Source organism: Schistocerca nitens, chromosome 3 (assembly GCF_023898315.1).
Source record: "Schistocerca nitens isolate TAMUIC-IGC-003100 chromosome 3, iqSchNite1.1, whole genome shotgun sequence".
NCBI classification, from domain to species: Eukaryota; Metazoa; Arthropoda; class Insecta; order Orthoptera; family Acrididae; genus Schistocerca; species Schistocerca nitens.
In genome coordinates, this window is record NC_064616.1 from 757188378 (window position 1) to 757210244 (window position 21867).

The 21867-nt window shown below is 44.1% G+C and overlaps 1 protein-coding gene across 4 annotated transcripts in view; it reads left to right on the top strand.

Annotated features, from left to right (window-relative positions):
- Positions 1 to 21867, top strand: part of LOC126248755 (PTB domain-containing engulfment adapter protein 1-like) — a 147828-nt gene that overhangs the window by 100963 nt on the left and 24998 nt on the right. For all 4 annotated transcript variants that reach the window (XM_049950098.1, XM_049950097.1, XM_049950099.1 and 1 more), the window contains exon 3: positions 9029 to 9093. In XM_049950098.1, coding sequence (XP_049806055.1) covers positions 9029 to 9093 — 65 coding nt within the window. The remainder of the gene's footprint in view (positions 1 to 9028; positions 9094 to 21867) is intronic.

The following is a 21867-nucleotide window of genomic DNA, read 5'->3' on the forward strand; positions in this document are numbered from 1 at the left end:
AAAAATCTCTTGTTCTTAAAGAATACAGAGGACAAGTTTAGTGAATTAGAGTTCCTCAGTAAGGTGCGCTCAGGTTCCCTGCTGACCGAAGCTGCTTCTGTCGCCCAATCTGCAGCTCTCGGTGCTTGTGATCAGCTTGACAAGGTCGCAGTGTGCGTTACCCTTCACCAATCTCTGAATATGGTCCAGGGAATGAGTTTCCATAGGAACCTCATCCTGCAAATTGATGAGTAACTCGAGGCTAGAGCGATGCGGCGCTGATTTTGTTTGACGTGTGCAGAAGTGTCGCAAAGGCAACCACACGGATACTGGCGCCTTCATTCTGGCTTTTGAGGGGATATCCTACCAGAGACTAAGGTTAAGTTCTACAGATGTGACGTGAAGCCATGTGTCCCACCACCCATGAGGTGCTTGCGTTTTGGGCATATGTCTTCTCGCTTTATGGTGGACACTGTGGTAGTAACTGTGGACACCCACTCGATGAGGAAGTCCGTGTTACGCCACGTGTTTTTTAACTTCCTCGTTTTAGATTGACTTGTCCTCACTTGTGTGTGTAACTTTGGAATTGCAGGACTGATGACCTTGCTGTTTAGTCCTATACCCTGTCAATGAATCAATCTGAAATCCAGATTCCAGCGAAGCCTGCATGTTCCGCTGGTTTTGACAATAAGCGACGCCTGTGAAATGTCATAGGTACGTTGCGAGTGAGTTGTGGAGAGAACTGTTTTGTGTAGTTGAGACTGCATTGTTGCAGGTACATGAACTCAAACATGTGCACGTCATTGATGCTAGTATGGTAGCTCCTTTTAAAACAGACTGCACTGAAGTCTGACACTTATTTCATCGTTGCCTCTAAACACGAAACGTCCTGTCAACGATAAGGTCTTCATAGATAGTGCTCAATCTGATTCGGGCAGGATGGAGAACGAAAGGGCACGGCAGTTTTCCAAAGAACCATCCGGACATTTGCCTAGATTTAGTCTTCATACAGGGAAAGCAGAAAAACGTCGACGAAGTCACAACGTGTTCGAAAGTGTGCGCTCAGTAATCGTGACAGACCGTCACTGAAGAAGAATGTGACCAAAAAGACAGCTGCAAAAGTCACTGAAGAAATGAATGTCGCACTCGCGAACCCTTTCAGCACCAAAACACGAAAAAGAGTTCCGTAACCAGAGAATTGCAGTGCGAACTGGAATTTCAAAAGCACTAAACAGTGCTGAAGCCAGAAAATGTAGACTACGGAACAGCGGAAGAAAATCATTTGGTCGGATGAGTATTTTAAACTGATTCAAACTTATGGTGGCGCTTACGTTCGAAGAATGAAACATGACGAGGGTTCGGTGATGTATTGAGCAGGCACATTGTGCTATTCCATGGGCCCTATGGTTGTTCTGCAAGGTCACATTACTGCCAAGGATCGAGAAACTATTTTGGCTGATCCGGTCTATCTCATGGTCAGTTTTTGTTTCCCAGTGGTGATTGTAGTCAGACGACAGAGCTATCTCTTACAGATCTCTACTCTTCCGGAACTGTTTACGAACACAAAGATGAATCGTCGCCTCTCCGGTGGCCACCAGTCACTAGATAGCTTGTTCAACTAGCCAATGTCTCCCAGTGACGGAGAAAGTAAACGGCTTTAGAGAAACGCACTACACCTGCTCGTACTAGCGAATAATCTTAGTATGCAGTTAGCTGTGATTGCGTATAGTATTTGTGCTGTCCAACGTGATGAAACTGCGGTCAGCAACCAGTACTAGCATGCAGTTGCGTAAGTGTACTACTCTGAAACTGTCAGTTAAGCGTGCTGGACGGTATGTAGGAACAACATCGACCATTCCAACCCAGAAGGTCACAAAAATTGCTGCTGGGATTTGTCAGTGCGTCTCTTAACACATGACAAAATATGCGTACTGTTCGCCACGGTAGGTTCTGTGATGCACTTCCATACTTGCAGTTCGGAATCGTCGCACTACGCTTTACATTATGTTCAGAATGGAGACATAGCCTTACCGAAAGTGTCGAAGAGCAACAAACTGGGTGTGGAAGTTTCGGTAATGGAAGACACAGGTTTCCTATCACCCTTCGCCATCAGTTTATATTCTGGATCCAAAACTTTACGTAATAAAAAAAATAGTAAAGATCAAACGGTTCGAGCGATTGTTGCAGGCTCTGACGTACCATGGCTAGTGCCATTTCCTGTTTAACATAAAAAATTTTAAAAATACATTGGTTTAAGTGCTAAATATGGCCTATCGTCCTCAGCTTGTCAGTGAAGTCCTAAAAGAACTTGCAGACTCGCCTGTAGGCGACTGAATGGTAAGGCTAGTTTCTGTCCAAACATAGACAACGAAAAAATTCTCAGAAAATTTCACATTTCATAAAGCCTGGCTGTTATTACGCATGTTGTATCGGCATCTGAATATCCGGCTTGTTACGAAATTGGGGAGTAGTCGGGATCGAGAACCAAAGTGCTGCATTATTCTTTATAGGTTAGAAACGGAAGTGACTTGCATATACTAAAACTGTGTTCACCGTTCTTTGGACATGGAATTCCCAAGATACGGACAGCCGTGACTGGGATTTTAATCCCAACTTTAATAGCGGTAACAACGCGAAAATTATCAGTTGCTACGGATCAAAAAGGCCAGTAGTGAATTAACGTAAATCAGTTAAGTGTTGTCTTCCCAGCACAGCGCTGACGGATTAAACAGATTTCCTGAATTTGGTACGATGTTCCCTCGTGTTTATGGCTCAGACATTGAGATTTCTATTTTGATGAATTCTTCTAGAATGGTATGGTCTTACCGGTATGACTTTGTATGTAGACAGAAGAATCTGTCGTTGCATCACTCTCGCCTGAAGAAAAGTAATAGTTAATCGAAGGCAGTCTGCTGCCATGTTCCTAGCCAATTAATTGTAAATTAGAGGGTTAGTAGTTTATCTCAGCACGCGCTTTTAATCGGAGCACTGGCCTACGCTCAGACAATTCAGTAAAATGAAAAGGTCTACACACTGTCCATTGCGACGTTTCAGTATGCGTCTACGATAAAATTGAGAGAGACTCGGGTTTTTGGCTGTATTTATGATAAACCTAAATAAGCAAATGATTCACTTGAGCTCCTAAGGTCTCGCTAACGAGCCCTCTGTACGCAGATTTTGAGCAGCTTTCAGGTTTCGTATTATATTTATATAAAAAAACTCTTTCGTAAACTATCCGACCAAAATGTTTGACAGGTATCCTGCTTGCCTCCTGAAGCGGAAATGGTCTTAATGCGGGGCTAGTTTTAGGTAACATAAAATTAACATACCTTCCGAGAAACGTGAAACGCAGATGTACGCAAATGAACAGAGCTGTTTGTTAGCTGACAATATCGTAGGTTGAGTAAACACACACACACACACACACACACACACACACACACACACACACACACACACACACGAAAATTATGTAAGTGGCTATAGGTGTGTACTACAGTAAATTACCATCCGTGGTCTAACAGTCGTAAACACGCTCAGCTTGTTGAAGATGATAATCACTAAAAGGAATTACAAATGAAGGAAAGCTAGTTTACATCACATAGCTTCAGGGCGAGAAACTACCGCTGGCATTATGATATAAACAGCCTGGAATACGTCGTAATACGGACAGTACGTAAGCAAGAAAAAGAAAAGCTTCGTAGTGTTGGTCAGACAGTGTTCATATTCTTGGAATTATTCATTCCAGGATTTGTGACGCAAGCATAGGTTCCACGCTAGATGTTCTTGGTTAGCGATTCTTCAATCCCTTCAGCGCTAACAGGCCAAATATGAACTCAGATTGATATTGTGCGACTTCGAAAAACTAATTTCACTGTCGGGTACAGGAGGCTTAAAAGTACCATTTCAAACGACATAAAGTAACTGCTAGAATTTTCGAATTGCTAATCTAATACTCAAAACGCTCGACATTAAAACTAGAAAAACGGAGCTCATAACTGAATAATTCAAAGGAAATGAAAATCAGTACTTACTAGATACAGATATTTTGGTTAGTTACCAGATGAATGAAGAAAGCCCCTGACATGCTCTAAGCTTCTGCCTTTTATGCAGCATACAGGGAGAATTAAAGAATAACTTGCAACCTTCTAGATTACTAGGAAGGCCTACGTGGAGAATCGGTTGCACGAACAAGAGTACTAACCTCGTCCTGTTTCCCGATGGTGTTCAAACAGGAAAGCCGTCGGATCCATAATCGGTGGATCGTAGTGGTCCCTACTGTGCTGTCTCTGTATGGGACCCTTCGTCCACTAAGTCAGTTGTACGGTTCAGCTGCGCGCATAGGGCGGGCCTCTATCTTGCAGCTTGGGAGAACCGCCGCCTCACCTTGTAAAAGACGTTGTTTGCAAGGTCCACCCCTGTAGCTAAGTGGTCAGCACATCTGCGACGCAGAAGAGCCATGTTATATTTACGCTACTGCCAGGCGAGTGGACAGAAACGGGTCATCTCAGCCTTGTAATTCCAGTTCAGGAACATCCGTGTAGGGTATAGACTCCAGTGTATGGAAAAACAGCTGGAAGAATGTGTGCTAATCCATGCCCCACCACACGTTATCCATATAACGACATATGTCAGAAGATGACACGGCGGCCGGTCTGCATCGCGCGGTCATCTGGACGTGATACTTTAGCTTTTAGTTAGCAAGTCGTCATTGTGCTGCTATCTAGGTAGGAGCCCTGCCTAATTTTGATACCGTCGCAGTGCGTAATAATTGTGTGGACTTCATCAGAGTTTCTTTTAATTAAAACATTTATAGAATGAATTTAAATTTTCAAATGTTACTGTTAAAAAGCTGTATAAAGTTTTTAAATGCGCTGTTAGTATTCTGGGACCAGTTACATTTAAGTATATGGAACAAAATGTAGCATGCCTTCGAAATCCAAATTGTAATGATAAATGGGCTCGCAGATTTCAGCGTCAGCCAGCATGACGGTTGGCATTCAGAACTGCAGAAAACTGCACCTCTCCACCGTTTCGACGTATAATGCATATAGACTTTTCACCGATGGCGACGTTTCAAACGAAGATAGTGTTGAAGTAAAATCGCTTCAGACTATTTCAAGGGTGTAACGTGGTCAAAATGTGCTCAGCACACAGTTGGACTAATCACGGATGTTAAATTTGTATTACTAGATTAAATAGGTAGCAGTGCCCTTAAAATTCCCTTCCTGATAATCGGGTTACTTCCCATCGAGCAATTTAAAAGCTTCACAAACTTGGGGCGTGTACAATCAAGGACCCACTCCATGGAAGACTCAGTTGACTGAATAATGAACTGTTCCGGGTAGTTTTAACCCGGGTATATTTCTTACGATGTAAGGGCAATGTTTCATTGTCGGAGATACTGATCTCTGCTTACCACCGTATGAGCCAATACGGAACTTCCGAAGAACACAGATTAATCTGTCGAATCAGATTGAGTGCAATAGAATAGTCAAATTTGCTGAAATAACAGCTGCGAGTAAAATAACGTAAGAAATGGCAGGTTTATACAAATAATATAAACGTGACCCAGCGTTCGTTTTGAACCTACCAGTACTGGATTTTAGGGTTTTCAGAAAACAGCGCCAGAATAACACAACTGTCGAAAGACTAAACCTGACGACAAACTTCGTTGTTAATAGGTATTTCCAACGCAGGTAGTGTAAAAAATTTTGTGGAATGGATAAAATGAACATGATTTTTATAGGTGAGAACTGACACAAGGAGACAAGAACGTTACATTCTTAATAATTGTAGATTTATAAAGTAACGGAGTGGTCTGACAGTTCAGATACTACTAACTACATTACTGAAGTTCGATATGTCACTAGTCTTTTGCATAAGATAATCGGTTTAATGTTAAAACCGATCCATTGAAGCGACATAGACGCAGAGAACTGCTTGGTGAGACAGCTGCGTTGCAGGTCGTGAGAACAGTTCAGCGAGAGCTCACGAAGGAAGCCAGAGATCCGGGTTACGTTCCGCCGGAGGCAAGTTGTGTGTGTGTGTGTGTGTGTGTGTGTGTGTGTGTGTGTGTGTGTGTGTATTGTTGCACAACACTGAGGCAGACGTAGGAAGCTGCGTCTTATCGTGGCTTATTGTGACCGGCTGGTCAGGTCTGCAGTCGGCGCTGTGCCAAGGCCGTCGCCAGGTCACAGGGAAGAATGTGCCTCAGCCACACCTTCACTAAAACGTGTGAACGGAATCGCTAGTGCTAGCTCAATGCTGCGGCCTCAAACACGAGCCTCGGGGAACTCTGCGTGAGAGAAGAGCCGTTTGGCGCGGTGCAGTCTTGGCGCTTTAAATTTGTCCTTGCCGTGAAGCTACAGGAAGCTTCCCGTAAGGACTGAAGCATCCACTATCTCATTAAGGGATGTTACTCCTGTCATACTACCTTAGTTGTCATCGACAGGACGTGAAATACTTTTGCTCACGAGATAATAGTAACCACGGTGTTTGCAACGGAATAACGCGTTAAAATTCGCCTGTTCGTTCACCCAGCTGAGACTAAATTCTTGGAGCGCCTTAAGCATTCTTGTGCAGAGTTAGCGTATTTAAACAAACACGTAGATGGCCGGTTCAAATCGTACAGGTTGCTTCCGTTCAAGAATTTCTCGTCTTCAGAAATGCTTGTTAGTCTTTCGAAACGAACGCTCAATTAGGATAGTGATAAATATGGCCTCTCGTATTGTAGCCTGTAATATTAATATACAAAAATTCTAATAAGTCTGTACTGTTGCCACTGACATTAGTTGTTAATCAGTATGGTGAGATTAAATCGAATATTTGTCAAATAAGTAAAGAATGACAGCCGTTGTCGCAGGAAATTCGGGTAGTAATGACAAATTGCACTTCGAGCTTGAGGTAATTAACAGAAAATTGCGTGTTGTAACGTGTTTCGCATTAGAACATACTCCTGGAAGAGGAGTTTCGAAAACGGTTATACACAGAAACAGTGTCGACCTTGGCGCATAAACTTTGCCGTTTCTAGTGAAACTGTAGGCAGCTTCAATCTGATGGTGGAAAGGTCCCTTCCAGTGAACAGAATAGTATACACAAAGAACAGTTTTGTTTAGTGTGCCCTTCTGTGTATAAAAATCTCGCAATATTAACGGGGTAGCTGAATTATTAATTGCAGGTGCGGCGAAACACGAGTTAAATATCGAAAATACAAGGACAGTCTATATTTCAGTATGACGTAAAGCAGTAAAAGTGTTCGTTTTTGGTCTGTTACGCTTGCTCTGCAAAAACATTTTTTTACAGAAAGCTATCTAAACGTGATTTCCCACATCTCTTGCAGATATTTTTAAGAGAGTCTTATTGTTACGACGAAGCAGCCACGCTAATAGACATTAAATAAGGCACAGATCATCGGCATAAACAACCTGCTGCGAAAGTTCGCTCAATTAAAAAGTCAGTATTAGATAACTAAGGTAGTTTCTTCCTTTCGCTTACGCCATAGTCCCGCAGCGATCGCAGGGTCGGCGTGGTTACAACGGATTTAGTAATGTTCGTATCAGGGATGGCAGGATGCCCTTCCTGCCGCCAACCCGTACCCCCCCCCCCCCCCCCCCACCGCAGGACGGAATCAGTGTACCCCAACTGTCTGCATCTAGTGTAAATAGTGAAATAGTGCGGACGTGTTTTAAATGTCTGCGACGCGTGGAATTGAGGCGGAACGTGGAGCCAGCCCGGTATTCACCTAGTGGACGAGGAAAACCGCCTAAAAACCACATCCAGGCTGGCCCTCGTCGTTAATTCCGCCGGGCGGATTCGATCCGGGGCCGGCGCGCCTACCAGAGTTCAGGAAGCAGTGCGTTAGCGCTCTCTGCTACCCTGGTGGGTTAACTAAGGTAGTTTCAAGGAACTATAAACTAAAATCGGAACCTAGTCTTTAATGGTCCTTCCGAATGCTTCGATGAGTGGTTTTAGTGTTTTAGTGTTTCAGGGTTTCAGGAAACTTCACAAAGCAGCATCTGTACTCGAACCACTTGCTCTTCTTCTCCTCCAGATTAAGCGCGCAACTGAATTGACGCATCCACACCGCGTGAACATCATTGGTGTCCTTGCCGGCGGGAAGGATCCAACTGACCATTCTGTCTAGCTGACCCAGACTTACTGTCAGTATGTTCTCAGTGCTTACTTAATCTGAGTAATGGGATGCTCCTGCTCTGTATTTACAGTTCCTCTTAGTCTCTGGCCAATAACGTGTTGTACATTCCGTGACATAAGAAACATAGTTCAGCATCGTTTCAGGAAGTAAGCTTACGCTGTATATATTCGCCTGGCGTAGTTACGTGACGTCTTAACAACTCGAAAGAGGGTGTAAGAAATGCTAACGTAACCTAGTTATCCAACTTCTGTTGGAACCAAATTGTTGGTTACTCGGTTTTATTTTCTTGAACTTCTTTTCCGGTTTAACTAAACCAGATTTTGCTCTGCTGTCCTCACACGTCAGATGCCTGGTGACAGCAGCGTCAGATATCATTAGCAGTGGGTTTCCTCACAGACGTCCTGAAATAGGTTCGGCTTGTAGCGTGTAAATCGCTACACCTACGTTTTAAGAGTGTAAACTTCCCAAGCGAACAACTAGAACAACGTCGTCGATAAAGTTCAACCTTGATTGAAAAACTGCATTGCAATAGTAAAACCTAGTCAAAGCTGTAAAGATAGCATACTGTCAGTTATTACACGTAAATTTACAAATCAGTTGAATGGTAAGTATTTTGCATAACGGACCAAAATTGCGAGCCTACTCACTGTGCAGTGAACCGTAATAAAACGTGCGTCATATGCTGAGACACGTGTGAAAACTTTGATAAACTCTTGAAAATTCGTAAACCTAAGAACCTCTGAGATTTCTTCACATAGAAATTACTCTAATCAGTGGCACAGTCCTCCTCATGCATGTAGTTCACACATGGTGTCCGTGGCAGCTTCCATGTAATAATATATTTGTATAGCTTTAAGTCTGAAGACTATTTTGGTCCTTAACTGTTTGTTGCAGGAAATAGGAACTGGATCCATCCGCCAGATGCTCTGCAGCGCGGCCACATCGCCTATCTAGTCAAGGTAATTCCTGAACGCCATTACATAACTCATTTGCTCGTAGTCCAAAATGGTAGAAAACCAGTTTCCATTACTGCGTGGGAGGGATTTGCCGATTCGAACTTTCGTTCGTTCGAAAGGAAAATTGACAATTGCGTACATGCTTTTAAAAACTTAAGAAATAATCTAACACGCTGGCTGCCGTGTCGCCGTTGGAGGCCACAGCATAGCCTCACGCCTAACGTGTGCTTGTCGTGGCATGGCGGTGAAACATCTCACAAAGCGTGTGGTACGGCAGTCAACGTGTTCAGCAGCACATGAATCCATTCCGGAAATCAGCCACCAATTATTGATGGGGTCTCCCTGTCCACTATGCACTAAGTTCATACTTCCTAGCACATTAATCTGGATGTCTTAAAACACGTATGGGCCAGGTATTTGCATGACTGCAATTAGTCGACATTTTTGAAACGATAGCTTAGTGCATTACTGTAAAACTGCCTGGCAGATTACCGGAGTTCTAGCAAATAGTGTGTGCAGGGAGCTTCTTTGAAGTTGGTGGAAGAAATAATGGTACTAGTTAAATTGAAAAGGGTCGCGACAAGTTTCTTGGTATTGATCAGAGCGTTGTGAAGCCTTCGGTCCGGTTTTGTACCATTCTGGCACAATATCAAGCTCAGGTTAACAAAACTGTTCTAATATTGAAGTCGACTGGATCGTTAAGTCACCTACATACTTAACCTGCTAGCAACCATATGACGGAGCGAGACTGTCGATATGCTTTCATACTAGTCCTGATTTATCTTCGCTCTCTTTACGCGAGATGTGGTGTTGGCAGTGGGATCGTTGTGCAATCAGCCGCAAATCCCAATTTTCTCAATTTTGTCAGTTGTGCTTCGCGGAAAGCCTTCCCTGTAGGGAACACATTTATAGATCGCTGAACATCTCGGTAACAGTCACATGTTGATCTAACCTACCGTTAATTAACCTAGCAGTATCCTTCACAATTGCTTGGATGTCTTCCTTTAACCATTTGGGGATTCAGACACTGGAGCAGTATCAAAGAATAAGTTGCACAAGTGTTCTATACGCATTCTCCGTTATAAGTGAGTTACACTTAACTAGAGTTTTCGCAATAAATCGAATGTTCGTATATCCATAATTAAAACGGACGACTTGGGACGACAGCTGGTATAAAATTTATTTAAAAAATTACGTAATTCCTCCAGCTGTATTAAGGTGTTTTTATTGGCAACTGGTTTCCATGTTGTTAAATCATCTTCAGGCCCTGAATACAACATACCTTACATAAACAACCAATGAAACAGTAATTTGAGTTATGCAAAACAATTCTATTATAACCATATTACATAATGGATAATTTTAATGACACTGATGGCATTTTAACGGAAATGACCAAAAATGTAATTACTCTGGACGTTGGCCATTTACATGGTATCACTAAATACAAATGAAGCTGTATATGCACAATCGTTTTATTATGGGTTAATATCCAATACTAAAAAAATTGGAGTATATAAAAGCTTAAGCGACAAGCCGTTATTCTAACTGATGATAATACAGGCGTGGAACATCGTAAATTATTTTTAAAAATAATGAACTATAAAAAGAACATAGGCATTGCCAACCAGACATAAGTTACGTAAACGTCATTGTTTACTAGTAGTGAACGGTGGGAAAGGTAGACTAGTTAAGTTTGCAAAATTCTGTACTGTCGTCATACGAAGGTAACAGTGGCGTAATTTACGTAGAAAACTTCGATCCTAACATCACGAAACAAATAAGGGGCCGAAAAAGTGTGAAACCCAGTTGATACAAGGTAGTCAATAGTGTAAAATAGACTAATCAATTTAAAAAACTATTCCAATAAAAGTATAAGTTAACGTTACTGAAATAATTTCTATGTCGGTCTCTCATCGAAGGCTATGACAAAGGTCTAAAATAATAAATTCCAGTAAGTTTACATGGTCAAAAGCACGATCAGGTACATGGCAATGCTCTAAATAAAAGCAATCTAGGTAATGTCAGTTGAAATAGTCATATATGTAACCAATTTGTTTTCCTTTAATAAGCGCGCGCGCACACACACACACACACACACACACACACACACACACACACACACACACACACACACACACACACACACACACACAGCCACTCAGTAAGTTACATGTGTAACTCGTGTATTATGTATGTGATCTCGTCGGCTATTTACTATGGGCAAATAGTCTACTGGACCAATCACTAATAAAACATGGCGATTTATTGTTATCTTTATAATTCAGTTGTATAGAACTGATAGTTAAAGCATATCGGCTACGCACTGATTTACAAGAAACGGACATGAAAGTCGAAAGTAAAATTATTTTGACTATAAGACCAATTTACTGATTCAGACTGACTATATTAACTGAAGTTGATAATGTACAAAGTATAAAATCTATGGAGGGCAAGTTACTCATCGAAATGACAACATACTGAACTCTATACTAGGTCTAAGCGGGTATAGACACGTGAACTATCTAATCAGTATTGTATTATACAGCAGAATCTCTACACGCGGGAGAAACAGTTAAAGTATCGTCAAGCAAGTTGACATTGAATCTACAAAGGAAGCTAAGTCATACTAAAAGTGATGTAACAGTAACACGCGGTAAGCGGACGGAGAAACGGTCGTGCTTAGTTATGACGTGTAAGACATTTAAGTAGACATTTTACAAGTAACTCACCATACTTGCGGATAGCTATCATAAGTGGCTAACACTAGTAGTCGGTGGTGAGATTGGCGTGTTCCATGCGGAAGGCATGTAGTTACTAGTATGAAATCAAAACTAGTGGTTCACAGATCGTAACGAAGATAACTTCAGCACCTAGGATACGAAATCGAGGAAGTGTTCCACTTACAGTATCGAGAACCAGACTATTCGACGCATACATACTCATCGAAGTAACAACATATTGCACTCCAACGTAGTTATAATCAGGGTATTAACGCTGTTTCTTTTGTTTAATATTGATTACAAGTTAATGGTTAACGTATGTTGTATTTAGAGCCTGAAGAAGATGATGTAACAACATCGAAACTAGTTGCCAATAAAACCAACACCTCAATACAGCTGGAAGAATTAAGTCATTTTTAAGGATAAATCGAAGTCTCCCCTGTGGGTCCAGGGGTTAGAGTAGGCCCGAGGTATCCCTGCCTGTCGTGAGGCGACTTCAGTCTCTCACTTTTCGGCCCTGTAAGTTCAGGTTCCATTTTTATGGTTTTACCTGCCACTTTCCAAATTCTACAAAAGTGCGGTCCATATGGGGAAGGAAGCCTTACGTGGTGCAAGAGTTACCCATAGTGGCCTTAGATTCAATCTCCTGAACCTCTTACATGGCTTTGCATCTCCACCTGCAATTAAACTATTTGGGCGAGGACACTTTCCGGGGAATGTCGTCCTCTTCCAATGTCTCCTGTCCTCTTTCGCCTCCATGACAGTACTGGATTTCTCTGCTCCCAGTACCCAGAACAGCAGCCAGTCCGTTGTGGTGGGACAGTCATGTACTCATTTGGTGGTTGCCCCGTGACAACACAGGGATAGCACTGCTGATGTGAGCTGTAAACTTCTCACGTATGCCAAGGAGTAGATGCCTGTCTTCCTAGGGTATCAGGACTCCCGGCAACGGCTATCATGCCAGGTTGCCTTCGCTGTGGCTGGGTGGCGCCCGTGGGGAGAGCCCCTCATCGCAGTGAGTAGCATCATGGAGGATGACCCGCAGTGAAGCGGACTAAGTCAATCTCTTACTGGTGACCATACGGCGCTAGCAGTGTCTAACAAGGGCAAGATAAAGTACAATGCTGACAGATATGAACCTAAATCATTTGCCTCCCTCAGTGCACCATGCTAGGAACGTAGGGCTACAGAAAGATCCATATTCACCTCGATATTTAGTCTGTAGTAGAATGGACAGGGACTCGTTTCTACCCATGAAGCCTAAATTTTTAACATCTTGAGGATCGGTTCGGGGAGTGACAGCGCTTTCAAAGATGAGAAGCAGTGCACCCTAGATTCAGACAGCATCCCCAGCCCTATCCCGGGTGTTGCCAGCTTGACTGGCTCGGTGATATTCCTGTTCCCGTCACTCCCCATAAAAGCCTCAACATGGTCCTGGATATTATTCTCCATCGCGACCTCCTCTTGCAGTCCGACGACGAGCTCCGCGCCAATCTAGAACGGTTTCATCCGGCACGTTTACAGGGAACCCAAAGACAACAGGGTTGATACTGGCGCCTTCATCTTGGCCTTTGAGGGTGATTCAGTGCCTGAAAAGGTAAATGTGATGGTTTACCGCTGTGACGTTAAACCATAAGTCCCTCCCCCTATGCAGTACAGTAAGTGCTGGAAATTAGGGCACATGTCTTGCCGCTGTACTTTCAACGCCAAATGTCGTGAGTGCGGACGTCCACTGCATTCAGCCACTCCCTGTGCACCTCCTCCCACTTGCATCAACTGCGAAGAGCCCTGCTCGCCAGACTGCACAGTACTTCAAAAGGAGCGGTAAATCGTGGCGTAAGATAGTGGACCAGTTGACTTACCAAGAGGCTAAACCTAAATTTCAACGATTACACCCTGTTCAGTTGACGTAAACATAAGCTGCAGCTATATTATCATCGCAATTAAAAGTACCAGTCGTACCACACTGTGTCCAGTTTCAATATTCACAAGGCATTGGAAGATATTACTGGGTCTGTGAAGTGTCAAACGACTCCGTAATGGAACGCTTTTAGTTGCAACTGCTAATTCCAACCAAATATCTAAGCTTCTGGGATGGAAGGCCTTACATGACTACCCAGTCGAGGCTGAGTTGTATAACACCCTTAACTTTAATAAGGGCGTGGTTACCTGCTCCGATATAATGGAGGACCCTTCGGAGTTGCGTCAAGAGTGGAAAATGTGGGCGTCATGGAGGTGCAGAACTGAGTCAATGGCAAACTGGAAAAATCGGCAACATTTATTCTAACGTTTAGTACTCCAGAATTACCGGAACATATCCTTGCTGGCTATATCCGCCTTAAGGTTAGCCCATTTGTTGCTAACCCCATGTGATGATACATGTCAGATTTGGCCCCACCACTATGGGATGTAACGGGAATGCTACGTGTGGCAATTATGGAGGCTCCGCTCACGAATCAGGACTTACTGTACATTTCTTCCGAAATGTGTTAACTGCTCTGGGGGGATCACCCAGTGTGGAGCAGGAAATGTGGGGTTTAAAATGAGGAAAGGATATTTCAAGAGTTCAAAGTAAAGACACAGAACCTATGGTGAAGCTAAACAGGCTTTCAAAGCCATGTAAACACCGGTTTTTGCAACTTATTTTGCATCAGCCCTTAAGACACTAATCGTTAAGTGTGATGCCTCGGCCGGCCGAAGTGGCCGTGCGGTTCTAGGCGCTGCAGTTTGGAACCGCGAGACCGCTACGGTCGCAGGTTCGAATCCTGCCTCGGGCATGGATGTGTGTGATGTCCTTAGGTTAGTTAGGTTTAATTAGTTCTAAGTTCTAGGGGACTCATGACCTCAGCAGTTGAGTCCCATAGTGCTCAGAGCCATTTGAACCATTTTTTTTATGCCTCCACACAAACTCTGACCACAGATTAAAGTAAGAGCACAGGCACTTGTCGATGTACTTGTGGAGGAAACGCTCCACTCGCAACTGATGTCGTTCGGAAGCCGTCAGCAGTAGCCTTACCACTTAAGCCACATACCACTCCAATATCTGAAGCCAACTAAGCCATCCCCGCAACCCAGGCAGCCGCCTCCTCCTGTCAGTAAAGAAAAATTTCCTTCGAAAAGTAATTCTCCAAGAAAGCGGTAGGTAGACCTTCAGACCAGAGTTCTCACTTTCTGATGAACACTATGCTCCTGACGATATGGACTTCCAATTAGAGGAGCCAGAGCGCACAGAACCAGCTAACGTTCTCCCTTACCTCCCCGGTAAATCACTGCCTCAGAGGAGAAAGAAAAGAACTACCGTCGCTAACCAGTGCCTTACGTAGGGGCTTCAATGTTGCAGTGGAATTTGAATGGATATCGCTCACATTTGGAAGAATTGCAGCTGCTGGTCCAGGATAAACCTTTCTGCGTCTGCTTACAAGAAACTCATCTTAGTCACACACGCCCATGCACTATGGGGCTACCACATACACAGGAAGGAAGATATTACCGGAGACAGGGCTAAAGGTAGTGGCTATTTTCCGCTGACAGATGCAACTCCTCTCCTGTCCCTCTTACCACGACCATGCAAGCAATTGCTGTGAAAGTTCTCGCCGCATCCTTTACTATCACAGTGTGTTCTTTGTACCTGCCCCCCATGACGCTTTGCATGTGGATGCACTGGCAGACCTTCCCAGGCACTCCAAAGCCCATTCTTCCTCGTCAGGGGACTTAAATGCCGACAATGTGCTGTGGGGCTCGCCTACTACTTGCTCCATGGGTCGGATGATAGAGCGACTCGTACATTCTGAGAATATCTGCCGTATGAACGCGAGTCAGATGACTCACTTTTCCACAGCTACAGGGTCTTTATCAGCTATTGACCTTTTCGTTCCCCAGCTACTGCAGACTGTTCAGTGGAAGTAGCTCTAGATTTAAATTCTAGTGACCCAGTGTGGATCTGTCTACCAACTAGGACGGTGGCCAGCGGGTGGGTGATATAAAGGGCAAATTGGTTAGAGTACAGTAGACAGGCTGTTTCTGAACAAAATGATTGTGCACAGAAGTCGGTGTCCCGTATCCCTCATGAGATACAAAGGGCTGCCGCAGAGTCCATCCCCAGGTCTAGTAACCACCTCAGACGATGGCCTGTACCTTAGTCGAATGACTGTGTATTGGAAATCAGGGCCAGACGGAAAGCTCTGGAACCTCAAACGGTGTCGAACTACAATCTTCATGCCTTAAGGTCTGCAAGAGCACATGCAAGGCGAGTGATCAAAGAATGGAAGAGGGCTTTCTGGAGGGAATTCACGACTTCCATTAATCGGTCCACTTCCGCTGCGCAGGTTTGGGAATCAATAAGACGAATATCCGGCAAGGGTAATCTACATCCCCTTATGGTCTTCTCAAATAATGGGGTCTTAGTGGACACGCCAGAGAAGACATGGCTCACATTTTAGCTGAACGCTTCTTTAATGTTAAGTCATCCAGGCAAGCTCCTCTATTTAGGTATTGTCAGACTGCAGAGATAAGGAACTTAAATTTCTCCTCGCATAATGAGGGTCTAGAACTTTCCATTCTCAATGTGGCAATGGGAATAGGCTTTATCTGCAGCCAGAGACCTTGCTCCAGGACCTGATGATACCCGTTATACCATGCTTCATCTGTGCTCTAAAGCTCTTGTCTTGTTTTAATCAGATCTGGTTTGATAGACAGCACCCTACGACTTGGAAGGAGGCAATATTAATTCCATTCTGGAAACCAGGCAAGGACGAGAGCACCCCTGATAGTTACCAGTGTCGCCCTTAATAGTTGTATGAGTAAGACTCTTGAACGCATGGTCAACCACCGCCTCGTCTGGCTGCTAGTCCCGAGGTCACCTGAGCCGCTCCCAGTGCGGTTTCAGGTGCTACTGTTCCACTCTTGACAATTTAAATCTACTAGACGGCGATACAGGCTTTCTTCCGACGCCGAAACCATTTAGTTCGTGTTTTTTGAACTCGAAAAAGCATGTGGCACTACTTGGAGGTACAACATCCTTCGCAAACTTCATGGAATGGGAAAACTCTGTGGACGCCTGCCACTTCTGATCCAATCCTTTTTTTTTTTTTTTTCCGAGGACTGGCGTTTTCGTTACCGCATTGGTGCTGTCATGTCCGATTGCTATGCTCAGGAGAATGGTGTGACCAGGGCAGTGTCCTCAGTGCCACATTGTTTGCCATCGCTATCAATGGGATTTCCTCTGCAATCAGGAGCCATGTCAAATGCTCTTTATTTGTGGGTGACTTTGCAATCTTCTACGAGTCCTCTAAGCTTATGACTACGACGACGAAGCAGCTACAGCCGACCATTAGAGCTGGAAACCTGGGCCCAGACACTGAGTTTTTGGTTCTCAACTCAGAAGACTGTGTGTCAGTTTTAATCTTACTCGGAGTTCTAACCAACGAGAGCTTACAATGGGGGACGGTATTTTACGTTTTAAAGACACTGTGCGCTCTTGGGTTTATTATTTGACTCTAAATTAAAAGGTCTCCCACACCTGAAAGGCCTACGAACAAAGGGCTTCCGGTTGTTGAACATTCTGAAATGCCTTGGTGGAAAAACAAGGGGAGCTGTAAGGTCCCACCTCCTGCAGTTTTATAGGGCATTTGTTCGATCACGCTTATACTATGGCAGTGTGGTCTGTGGATCGGCCTGTCCTTCCTACCTCAGGATTTTAGATGCTGTCCACCATGAGGGGATTTAGATATAGACTAGAGCATTTCAGACCAGCCCAGTTCAGAGTGGGTGTGCAGAGGCTGGTGAACAATCACTCTGGATTAAACTACGTAACCTTTTGGCTCGACAGGCGCTGAAAATCTCGGAATCACCTCAGTCATTGGCATTTAGTTCAGTGATCCAACCTCCGAACGACTGTTCAGGAATCTGCCCAAATTCTCATCCATTTGGTATACGTCTCGAGGATCTGAATATCTCGGGCATGAAAATACACACCCAGTGATGGAACGCACTGCTGCCATGGTGTCTTCAGAGGCCCAAAAGTGGTTTTAAGCTTGACACAGTACACGTAAAGTTGTACTCCAAATTTGGTTTTTACAACTTTGGTACATATTTAAAATGGACGGAAACATAGTTACATCGTTATTTATACAAATGGATCCCAGCAGGAAAATGCTCACGGTTGTTCTGCAGTTTTCCCTGATACGATTTTTAAAGTGCATCTTCCAGAACAATTTACAAATTATGATGCGGAGTTACATGGCATTCTTATGGCACTGGAGAGGGTTCACAGACATCACCGTAAGTTTTGTCTGTTCACGCTCTTAGTGCACAGCAAGTGCTTCACCAAAAGTATCCGGTAGACCCGCTGATTCAGCTAATACATGACTCCTTACAGTGGCTCCAACACCATGGCAAGGTGGTCATCTCTTGCTGGGTACCTGGCCACGTTCGGATACAGGGTAACGACATGGCTGACAAAGCTGCCAAGGAAGCATGTTGGGATAGTACTGGCCATCAATGTCCCATCCTGTTGTATGCCATTATCTCATTTTCGGACAGATGCAGCATGTTGTAGGTGTCAAACTGTGGTCGCTCAAATCGACCACAAAGGCTTAGCGGACTTGATGCCAGCATCGCCGCTGGAAGGAGATTTTCTTACCAGACTGCGAATTGAGCATAGCCCTTTCACACATGGCTTCATCCTCTGGTGGGAGGATCCACCATTCTGTGAAGCTTGTGGCGTGCCGCTTTCAGTTCAGCATATTGTGGCTACATGTTCTGTATACTGATATTAGGGCAGCCCTCAGTCTCGCTGGAAATCTGCCCACCATTCTCACAGATACAGATAAATGATCAGGGTGGTGAAAGCTTGTGAACTCTCAGACCTCATCCCTAAACTGGTGGGGAAGGTCGGCAGACTTCGGTACGTCATAAACTGCTCCACGTCTGGAGACAGCCTTCGTCCCCACCCGTAAGATTTAAATGTTGGCTTTGTCAGGGTGCTGATGACCATGATGTCGAGCGCCCCCTCAACCCAAATAATCATCCGTGCCTAAAGCTACTTATAAGTCCTCTCAGCAAGCCCCTAAAGAGAGGGCAAGCAAACAAAATCTGCTAGGAAAAGGGATGTTGTTGTGGTGGTGGTGGTGGTGGTGGTGGTGGTGGTGGTGGTGGTGGTGGTGCCCACCAGTTCTGCACTTGCGGATGAGGTGATCTCAGCGTCCCCTTAGGACCTGGACGTCACTGATGCCTCATCCACAATAGGAATGGATACAAATACTCAAATTGTGGCAGCAGATGACCCTGAGGCGTAACATGCCTCCTTGCATGTTTAATGCCTTCCCAGCCTCACGATAACGTCATCCTCCAGTGGAAATGCTGCGTTTTTTTCCACCACCTGGCTGAGCTACGGCAACTGTTAAGCTTTACACCAACTTTCTGCTTTGCCGTCCAGGAAACCTGGTTCCCAGCAATGTGGACCCGTGCCCTTTGCGGCTGTAGGGGATATTACAAGAAACGTAGCGACTGTAATAGTGTCAGGTGGAGTTTGTCTGCCCTGAACTCAGTAGGCAGTGAACCTGTGCCTCTTCAAGCTATGGATGTCAGAATGACGATGCAGGAAATAACTGTCTGCAATGTGTGTCTTCCGCCAGATGGTGCAGTACCCCTGAACGCATTGGCTGCACTGATTGATCAGCTCCCTAAACCTTTCCTATTTTTGGGAGATTTAAACGCCCATAACCCCTTGTGGGGTGGCACTGTGCTTACTGGTCGAGGTCTCAACTCGACCTCTGCCTCTCAAATACTGGGGCCCACACACATTTCAGAGTAGCTCATGGCACTTAATCAGCCATTGATTTATCCCTCGGCAGCCCAGGACCTCTCCCATCTGTCCACTGGAGAGCCCACGATGACTTGTGTGGTAGTGACCACTTTACCATCTTCCTGTCACTCCCCCAGCGCCATTCCTCTAGACGTCTACCAAGATGGGCTTTAAACAAGACAGACTGGGAAGCTTTCACCTCTGCTGTCACCATTGAATCTCCCCCAAGGTACCATCGATGTGGTAGTTCAGCAGGTCACTAGAACGATTGTTTCTGCAGCGGAAAACACTATCCCTTGTTCTTTAGGGTGCCTTCGGTCATAAGGTTCTTCATTTTGACTGAACAATGCAGAAAAGTACATCTAACTACCGGTCTTCGTTAAGTGTCCGCTGAGGTTACTTCCATTTGTTACTAACAACTGTAGGAGTAAATTAATTTAAAAAATGATTAGCGCCAAAAGACAAAAAGCTTTCTACTTTCAGCACAGATCACAAAAGATCAGAACGAACAGATAGTCGTTGAAGTAGGTATGACCTGTACCGTGCTCATCAGTTAGCAATAGCTTCAATCATGAAAAATTGTTGTCAAAATTGTAAGATAGGGGGAGGGTGGGAGAGGTTGACAACACTCAGTGTAAATATCCTGACAGTATGAACGTTTTGAAATCAATTCGAATTGAGGTAAAATTGAAATTCATATCACTATACATTAGTATCCAATTTAAGTGGCTTCGTGTACAGCCCAGCCCCTAAACTTAATGCAGGAAGTGTGTTTGAGTATACTACATACTTCGATGAGCTTTATTTCAGTTCGTGACTCAAGGTAAGGCTGGAGCTTCCACTATTTCTGGCCAGAAGCAGTGAACTTAATGTTAAGGCATATGGTTTCAAATCTGCGTTGTCAGAAGAGCTGTCAGTTGTCTCGGTTTAAAGCAGTAGATAAGGTTTTTAAAGTAAATTTCACTAGAACAGGCATATCTAAGACTCAGGAAACATCGCAAAAATGAGGTTAAGCTTGATTTTGGCCAAAAAATTTATAATGTTCCTAGATAGGTACCATAGGTCGGCAGTTGCTGTAGGGGTAGTAGCTCTTACGTAGAACCTCAAGCTGGCTGGAGGATTCAACTAACTTAAGGCGTACAGTGAACCTTAATAATTACGAAACTGATACGCGACTAAGATGTAATTGGAAGGAGCCACGTAAGTGCATCCTCGGTATAGTTTAGACAGCCGCTAGTTTACTTCAGATTTGTTCACAGGCCGGCAGGGCGACAAAAGCTGGCAATTACAGTGAATGTTTTATTTTAAATGTTTGGAATGTATATCATGCAACATCGTAAGTTCTTCCAACTTATTTGCAAGTAACGCAACTAAATTACACACAGTCAATGGATGAAGCCACCTCTGATATTGACCTAATTAAATCGCAATCTCCGAACGACGAATTGAAGACATTTTTAATGAAGTGAAGACATCGCAAATAAACGGAAGCATGTGTTCTTGTACAGATCTTTAATTCGTTGGGAAACATGGGTAAATCGCAGCAATCACAGATGGGATTCTCTGTTTAGTTTATTGGATCGCTGAATACAGTTGTCTCGAGCAAAAACTCCAGCCACATTGCTTTCCTGTTCCCAAACGGTAAACACGTAGTTCACCGAAACAAAACATTGAAATTGGCTGCGATGGAGTAGGCTGTAGTCGTGAAGACCCGTAAATGCGTTCTTTCGTAAAGGAGTTAAGTTTCACGAGAAATGGCTAAAAGCGGAAGTTGCCTTTGAAAGATACGGAAAGGGGAGGTAGTTTACAATCGCGGTTAGTGCAGGAATGGAAATACTAGTGTACAGAGGCTACCACGTCAAAATAGGGAAGTGTGTTCATAGCAAATAGCTCTAAACTGAGTCACAGGAAAAGAAAGCTTGCCGAGAAAGACGCTAGACGGAGTGTACTTGGCAAGGTTTAAAACACGTTTACGTCAGTCTGCGAAGTGTAAATACTGCTGTTCTGAAACGGAATGAGTGCACAGTTACCACCTCGTAGGTGAAACATCAGCACATAAGCGTTGCATGATTCCCTTGCGACAACAAACCCCGGTATTACAGAAAAAAAAAAAATGGTTCTGAGCACTATGGGACTCAACTGCTGAGGTCATAAGTCCCCTAGAACTTAGAACTACTTAAACCTAACTAACCTAAGGACAACACAAACATCCATGCCCGAGGCAGGATTCGAACCTGCGACCGTAGCGGT